This window comes from Staurois parvus, unplaced genomic scaffold (assembly GCF_062004578.1).
Source record: "Staurois parvus isolate SC_StPar_1 unplaced genomic scaffold, SC_StPar_1.0 ptg000374l, whole genome shotgun sequence".
In the NCBI taxonomy this organism is placed as follows: Eukaryota; Metazoa; Chordata; class Amphibia; order Anura; family Ranidae; genus Staurois; species Staurois parvus.
In genome coordinates this window covers 565,732-574,203 of record NW_028318170.1, presented here as the reverse complement: position 1 = coordinate 574,203, position 8,472 = coordinate 565,732, and the positions used below count along the sequence as shown (strand labels likewise).

The 8,472-nt window shown below is 46.2% G+C and overlaps 1 protein-coding gene across 2 annotated transcripts; it reads right to left on the bottom strand.

Moving 5' to 3' along the window:
• Nucleotides 1-1,190: 1,190 nt before the first annotated feature.
• Nucleotides 1,191-3,278, bottom strand: LOC149456142 (E3 ubiquitin-protein ligase TRIM39-like). 2 transcript variants are annotated; one of them, XM_089685392.1, is made up of 2 exons: nucleotides 2,976-3,278; nucleotides 1,191-2,870 (listed from the first exon to the last, which is right to left on the bottom strand). In XM_089685392.1, exons 1-2 carry the CDS (start codon nucleotides 3,276-3,278, stop codon nucleotides 1,707-1,709), a joined length of 1,467 nt encoding a protein of 488 aa, XP_089541518.1. In that variant the 3' UTR covers nucleotides 1,191-1,706. The 2 variants fall into 2 exon arrangements, with proteins under 2 accessions (XP_089541518.1, XP_089541517.1); XM_089685391.1 differs by having other exon boundaries at nucleotides 1,191-3,278.
• Between the last annotated feature and the right edge of the window lie 5,194 nt (nucleotides 3,279-8,472).

Genomic DNA, 8,472 nt, shown 5'->3' with positions numbered 1-8,472 from the left:
TTTGAGCTACTTTTGTAGCTCAGTTTGGGCAGATGTGCACGTTTTTGGCGCATTTTTATTCCCATAGAAAAGAACAGAAACGTGTGATGCACGTTTTTGCACGATTTTCTGCTCAAATGAAAAATCTATAAAATAAAAAAAATAGTAATAGTGTATGAATAAATAAATGTCTAAATAAATACATAAATCATGATGAATAAATCATAAATAAATAATAATTAACCCCTACAAAAATGAATAATAATAATAATAATTATTATTATTATTATAAGAAGAAGAAGAACTAGGAGGTTAGGGGTTAATTATTATTTATTTACTTGCAAATATTCAATAGAAAAGATGGGACTTGCAGGGTGCATAGACATAGATACCACACAGTAAAAAGTTATAATTTTTATTTTGTATTTTTGTAAAAAACACAAGAAAGGAAAAATACAGAAACAAAAACAATTTCAGTTCTAAGAATACCAACTGAGATTCAAACTTGGTTAGGTAGATGTAGTTACTCCCTACATGTTTTGTCCTCACGGGCTTCTTCAGAGGATTTAAGGAAATTTCTACCGCCAAGGCAGTCTAAAGGTATATCAAAGGAAAATTGTTCAATTACCAAACAACTTTAATATATCCAATACAAGGTATTTAATCAAATTTATATACATATATATGGGACTCAATGGCTCACCCTGGATGTGAAAGCTCTCAGAGCTAGGAGAAAATGACCTAAAAAATCTTAATTGGCCTACATGTCCAAAACAGTTGTAGAGGATATAATGGGCATCAGATATCTAGGTACAATGGGATAGACAAAAAGATTAGTTAAATTTAAAGGAAGTTATGAAGAAATCATAATTCAATAGGTTGAGGTAAACTTTGGACAATTTTACCTGTTAAATGCTTTAGAAGGATATATAGGTGTAACCTAGCAAAGATTTATTTGACCTATACGTCCACAACCATAAGAGAGGAAACAATGGACATCAAACATCCATCTAGACAAAAAAGGATAGACAAATCAGAAACTAATTTCATTTCAAAAGAGAAATCAAGAGATGTTAGTTAATGAAAATTAACTTAACCATTTCCCTCCTGGCCAATAGCCGAATGGTGGCCTTGAAAATGCTGTAGATTTCCGGGTGGACGCCATATGGCGTCCTCCTACACATGCGCAGTTTTCGCACTTGCAGAGCCGCGCAGCGGTGCAATCTGTCACCGGCCATGTGCCTCGGACAAAGCCGATGACAGATCTGCGTACCAGAACCCCTTTGCCGGTACCATGTGACCTGCTGTGACCAATCACAGCAGGTCACATGACAGTTGTATACAATGGATGGCTTCATTCATGCCATCCATTGTATACTAGTGCCTAGCTGTGAATGGTCACATCATATCTGATCATTTTCAGTGTCATAATTACAGAAAAAGTAATATGTCAGATTGTCATGACATGGATGGAGAGATAGATAGATAGATAGATAGATAGATAGATAGATAGATAGATAGATAGATAGATAGATAGATAGTTGGACCGATATTCTACCCAATCACAGTGACCAGTGACAGAGGGAAAAATCTCACTTATTATTTATAGTAGAAAAGCCTGAAGGACACCAACTGAGACCCCACCCACTGCTTTATCCCATTAGTTGAACATTCCACCAAATCACATCTCTCCTCCCTCTGACATCACCAATCTTTGGGCGGAGTTCTCACATCTCCCAATTCTTCCCACAAATCTTTATGCAACCTCCCACTACCCATAACCCAGCATGGAGGGGCTCAGTGAAGGTGGTGGTGAAGGTGTGGAGGTGTCGGATCGGGTCACACAGATCATAAAAGGAGATCTGCCCGGCCTGATAATCCAGATATATCCTGACTCTGGGACTGGGGGGATTGGGGGGTAAGTGGATGTTATTACTGTTATGTATTACCATATACTGATCACCAATCCTGTACAAACCCCAGGACTTATTATCTCCAATCACTGACTGCCCTCCTCTCCTGTCTATACTGGGGTAACACATCCCGACTCTCCATCCACCTGACCCCCCAACATCCACTTCCCAGTAATGTCTCCCTGAGGAGAAACTTTGACTGCTCAACACCTGATGATATTGAAATCTCTCTGGTGTTTCTGGACGATTCTGGTCTATATCTGACCTGGATACAGTTTTCCTGTCATCTGATATATGTAGATTGTTATTAGCTGTGTTTACATCCAGTAATATGTCCTCAGCTCCCTGTAAATAGAAGGATACATTTCCCTCTGTTATTATATCAGATAATGTGTGTAATGTGTGTGATATCCCAGCCACATCCAGCCTCCCGCCATCATGGAGGAGTTCCTCATGTGTCTCTCTGTCCTCATTATCTCCATCCTCAGTATCACACAAGTCACCTGTGTCTGATTCCTGTAGGACAGTCAGTGGATCCGTCATGTTACACAGCTCCTCAATGTCACGTATCTTCCTGGACAGCTCCTCCTTCTTTATTTCCACATCCCGGATGGAGATGGAGACCCGCTCTGCCCTCCTGGAGATCTCTCTCAGGATTATCTTCTCCAGGTCTTCCAGACGTCTCCTGAGATCTCTAAACAGGGCAGTGACTCTCTCGATATCACCAGTTGCTTTTTCTTCTACTTTCCTCCTGTATTCCTGCAGACTCTGGACTCTTTCCTCCATCTCCTCTCTCTTTGTCAGAAGTTTCTGCAGAACATTCCTCAGTGTCTCCTTCTTCTTCTCAGAAGCCTCATCCAGCATCTCCACCTGGTGTCCTCGATGTTCTCCAGCCAAAGTGCAGGCCACACAGATACAGGTCTCATCCTCAGTGCAGTAATACTCCAGGATCTTCTTATGGACGGAACATTTCCTGCTCTCCATGGACAAGGTGGGGTCAGTTAAGATGTGTTCTGGAGACTTTTTGTGGACTCTCAGGTGTTTATCACACAGAGAAACCTCACAGTGCAGACAGGATCTAACAGCAGGTACAGGAAAGTCCACACAGTAAGTGCAGAAGACCCCGGACTCCTCCTGATCAGGCTGGGCAGATAGCAACTTCTTAATTATGTTATATAGTGTTATGTTCCTCTGTAGAGAAGGCCGATATGGAAACGTCTGTCTGCATTCAGGACAGGAACACCCTCCAGACCCCCCCTGTGTATCCAGCACACGATCAATACAGACCCAGCAGAAGTTGTGTCCACATCTCAGGGTTACAGGATTGGTATAAATGTTCAGACAGATGGAACATTCCAGCTCAGCTCTCAGGTCAGCATACGCCATCGCTGACAGCAGAAAGAGAAATGACAGTGAAGGTCTCTGACTTTGGGGAAGAATACAGTTGGGAGGGTCACATCCTCCTACACAGGGTGAGGCTGGATCCGTGATATTTGATGCAGACAGCAAAGTACAGAAGAGGGAGGATTTTTCTCACAGTAGTAAAAATAATCAGATTAGAAGAGAGAAAGACGGGTGTAGAGAGGGGAAAGGTGGACATGGCTGCACCAACCTGGATAGTGGGGTGGTTATACAGAATCTGAGTGTTAGGACCTACTGGTGGTAGCCTCTAGTGTTCCATGGACCAGAATTCCCCAGGGCGCGGAATCTAAGTCCCAACCTGCTTGTTCACCAGGGCCCCTGATGGTGGGGATGGACTTGGAGCAAGCCGGAACCAGATTGCGGCCCCTGGGTGCAACCAGCTGCGGTAGAGGTACCTGACGGTGGTACGTAGTGGGTGAGAGTCTGATATGAGGAGGCAGAGTATGCATAGTCAGGCAGGCCAGATCAGTAACAGTGGGAGCAAATCGGTACAAACGACAGGCAGAAGAATAACGGGTCACGGTCCAGGTTCGGCAACAGGAGATCAAAGGCAGAGGATTAGACAAGAGAATGGTCAGGCAAGCCAGGGGTCAGAACAGGAGAAGTCAGCAAATCAGGGTCAGGCAGGGTCATTAGCTAGGCAATCACACAGGAACACAGGATACAGATTAGATTATATGGCAACTAAAGCACATACCTGGCCAGTTTAAATAGGGCGCCCTGCGCTTCCATTGGTGCCAGGCGCGCGTCCGCGATTGCTAGTGCGCATGCGCGAGTCTCATCGCCGTCATGGGCGCTCAGGTCCTAGTGTCCACCCGCTATCGTGTCCCAGCGTACTGCGCATGCACGGGACCGCAAGCAGCTATCCCTGACATTGCCCCCCCCCCCACGGGCAGCCTCCGGATGCCCAACCGGTTCCTCCTTTGAGGCTGGTTATGAAGAAATTCCAGAAGCAACCGAGGGGCATGGACATTTTGAGCAGGTTCCCATGAGTTTTCTTCTGGCCCATAGCCTTTCTACTTAATGAGATACTGAGTTTGCCCACCCCTCCTCCTATGGTCACTTATAGCTTCTACATCAAACTCCTCCTCACCATCGATGTCTATGGCCTCTGGAGGTCTAGATCTACAATCTGTAAAAGGATCTAGAACGGCAGGTTTCAACAGGGACACGTGAAAAACAGGGTGGATCTTAAAAGACTTGTGCAAAGCCAGCTTATATGCCACCTCGTTCACCTTACGCTCTACTCGGAAAGGGCCCACAAATTTGGGTGCCAATTTTCTTGATGGCCATGCCAGTTTCAGGTTTGTTGTTGCTAACCACACCTGGTCCCCCGAATGTAAGACTAATTCCCCTCTTCTTCTTCTATCAAACATCCTCTTACTATCCTCTTGGGCGTTCGCCATGGTTTTCTGTAGTAATTTGTTATTGGTTGTAAAGAATTTGAGGGTCTCTTGAGCCACTGGGACTGAGTTCTCCGGGACCAGATCAGGCAAAAAAGAGAAATGGAAGACATGATTGGCGAAGAATGGGGACTGCTTAGTGGCAGAGTGGCATGCATTATTGTAGGCAAATTCAGCTAGCGGTAAAAGTGCCAGCCAGTTATCCTGAAGGAGTGATGTATAACATCTAAAGTACTGTTCTAGTGTTTGGTTGGTTCTCTCAGTCTGCCCGTTTGTTTGCGGGTGATACGCTGAGGAGAATGATAATTCAATTTCCAACCCTTCGCACAAAGCCCTCCAAAATCTTGAGGTGAACTGGACACCCCGATCGGAAATTATATTCTTTGGTACTCCATGCAACTTTAAAATCTCTTTAATAAATGTTTGAGCAGTTTCCAAAGCAGATGGTGTACCTTTCAATGGGAGGAAGTGGGCCATCTTAGAAAGATGGTACACCACCACAAAGATTGCGGTATGGACCTGCGATGGTGGTAGTTCCATGACAAAATCTATCAAGATCATGCTCCAGGGTCTGTTGGGAACTGGCAATGGTCGCAGCAGACCCCAAGCCTTGTCCCTTGTGGGCTTATTCCTGCTGCAAACGGCACAGGACTTGACGTATGCCTCACAGTCCTTTGCCGTGTTTGGCCACCAAAACATACGTCGGACCAAGTCCAAAATTTTGTGTACCCCAAAGTGGCCTGCTAATGGGTGGTCGTGGCACTAGCCTAAGACCAGGGCTTGAGTCTCCGTAGGTACCAGGATCTGCTCCCCCTTCCACCAGAGACCTTCCCTGCTCTGTAGTGAAACTCCAGGGGGTTTTGGAACTCCAGTGGAGGCAGCCTGTAATCTGGATAGAAGCTCGGATTGTAGTAGCAGGAAGCTACCTGCTGGTAAAATTGTATCTGGTTTGGCCATTTCCTCAGGGTCTTCAAACATCTGGGAAAGGGCTTCCGGTTTGGTATTCTTAGACCTGGGCCGATAAGTGATATGCAAGGTATACCTAGAGAAAAATAACGCCCATCTGGCCTGACGTGGTCTGAGGTGTTTAGCTGTCCTCAGGTATTCCAGGTTCTTGTGGTCAGTGAAGACAAGGATGGGATGCAAGGCTCCCTCCAAAAAACACCTCCACTCCTCTAATGCCATCTTTATCGCCAATAGCTCCTGATCCCCGATATCATAATTTCTTTCTGATGGGGAAAGTTTTCTAGAAAAGAAGGCTATTGGGTGCATCAGCTCCTTTACTCCTACTCTCTGGGACAAAATAGCTCCTACTGCATTTTCTGATGCGTCTACCTCCAGAATGTAAGGCAGTGAAGCCTTCAGGGTGACTTAAGATGGGCACTGTCGTGAACAGCTTTTTCAGTGATTCAAAGGCGGCCTGAGCCTCGGGTGTCCACTGAAAACGTACCCCCATCCTGGTAAATTGGGTGATGGGGGTCACCAGGCCCGAGACGTTTTTAATAAATTTTCTATAAAAATTGGCGAAACCAATAAATCACTGTACCCCTTTCTTATCCGTGGGAACTGGCCATTCCAGAATCGCAGCTATCTTCTGGGGGTCCATAGCAATTCCATTAGTTGAAATAATTAGCCCCAGAAAAGGAATGCTACGCTGCTCAAGGCTGCATTTTTCAGCTTGGCATAAAGCCCATGCTTGCGTATTCGTTCCAGCACATTCTTGACGTGACTCCTATATGTCTCTAGGGATGAGGAGAAAATCAGGAAGTCATCCGAAAATACACAATCACGTAAATATCAAGAACATCTCTAAAGATGTCATTCACAAAATCTTGGAAAGTGGCCGGTGCGTTACGTAACCCGAATGGCATAACCAGGTACTCAAAGTGCCCGAACCGAGTGCGAAAGGCGGTCTTCCACTCATCCCCCTCACGTATGCGATCCAAATTATAGGCTCCCCTGAGATCTAGTTTAGTAAAGATGGAAGTTGTTTTTAACCTCTGAAATAGTTCAGGGACTAAGGACAGAGGATATCTATTCTTTACTGTGATCTTATTCAGATCTCTATAATCCACACAAGGTCTCAGGGACTGGTCTTTTTTCTCTACAAAAAAGATTCCAGCCCTGGCCGGTGAAGTAGAAGGCCGAATAAACCCCTTCTGCAGACTGTCATCAATGTATTCCTTTAAAGCACCCAACTCACGTTCTGACAGCGGAAAGATTCGGCCAAAGGGAATTTCAGAAGCAGGGAGCAGGTCAATAGGACAGTCATATGCCCTGTGAGGGGGAAGCATACCTGCTCCTCGTAGGCTTAAAACGTCAAGGAACTGGTGGTAGGCGGGAGGCACGGTTTGGGCCAGGTCTGAATCTGTGTTCACACACAACAGAGCCGGGGGGCCTGGTGATGGCTTTGGGAGGCAGTGCTCCTGGCAGTATGGTGAACTGAATCGGATAGATCCAGTTTTCCAGTCAATTTGGGGATCATGAGATTGTAGCCAGGGGAGCCCCAAAATTACTGTAAATAAAGGGGACACAATGGCGTCCAAGCGGAGGAATTCTTGATGGTGGCCTGCTACTGTGGTGCATATAGGAGGGGTCCCACGGTCTACCAACCCTGATTTGATTCGGGAACCATCAGCCAGGAAGATGTTCAGGCCACCCTCCTTGGGTAGTAATGGAATCTGCTGTTGAGTGGCAAAGCTAAGGTCTACAAAACTGCTACAGGCCCCTGAATCAATGATTGCTGTGACTTGAACAGTTCTTCCAGCTGAAAATAAATTGGTACGGCTACATGAGTAGGGTCATCTAATCAGATTGGAGACATAGAAAAAATGGCAGAGTACTTACAGAGCTTCTCTGGACATGAGCGTACCATGTGACCCGCTGCTCCACAGTAGAGACATAAGTTGTTTGCTCGGCGTCTCTGGAGTTCCTCAGCTGTGAGAGAAGACCGCATCAGGCCTAGCTGCATGGGCTCCGTTCCGTCAGCAGATTCTGGGTTCAAGCTACTGGCTGCAGGATATGGCAGGGTAGAAACCTGTGGTAGCATTCATGTTGGTCTTGCCTCTTGACCGGACCTCTCCTGCCTTCGCTCCCATAATCAATGGTCAATCTGAATAGCAAGAGTGATCACTTTTTTCCAATGAGTCAGGCACTCCCACCCTTGCTAGTTTATCTTTAAGGGGTTCGGACAACCCTAAGTGGAACTGATGGCGCAGAGCCGCATCGTTCCATTGTGTATCTCCGCTCCAACGCCTAAATTCTGAGGCGTAATCCTCTGCTGGCCGACGACCTTGCTGTAAGGAGTGTAAGGCTGCTTCAGCTGAGGCAGCTCACTGAGGGTCATCATAAAGCAGTGCCATTGCTTTAAAATATTTGTCCACGGAATTTACGTGTGGATGGCAAGCCTCCAATAGACGGTGTGCCCAGGCCTGGGGATCATCCTGCAGCAGGGATATTACAAACCCCACCTTCACAGAGGCGAACGTCCGAGACTGGAGATCAAAATAGAGCTAACAGGAATTTTGGAAGGCCATAAACTTCCCTCGATCCCCATTGAAACGCTCAGGCATTGGTACCTGAGGCTCTGGCGGAGGAATGGCAAAAGTGGCTCCAGCTGAAGGTACAGCTGTATTACCAGTAGGAGGTGGGCTGACTGGGTCTGATACCTTGACAGCAGGTGCGGCTAGGGCCTGGACACGTCCATCCAGGTGCTTGTATCCCTCCTCCAGTGTTTTGATGGCTTGGGTTAGGGC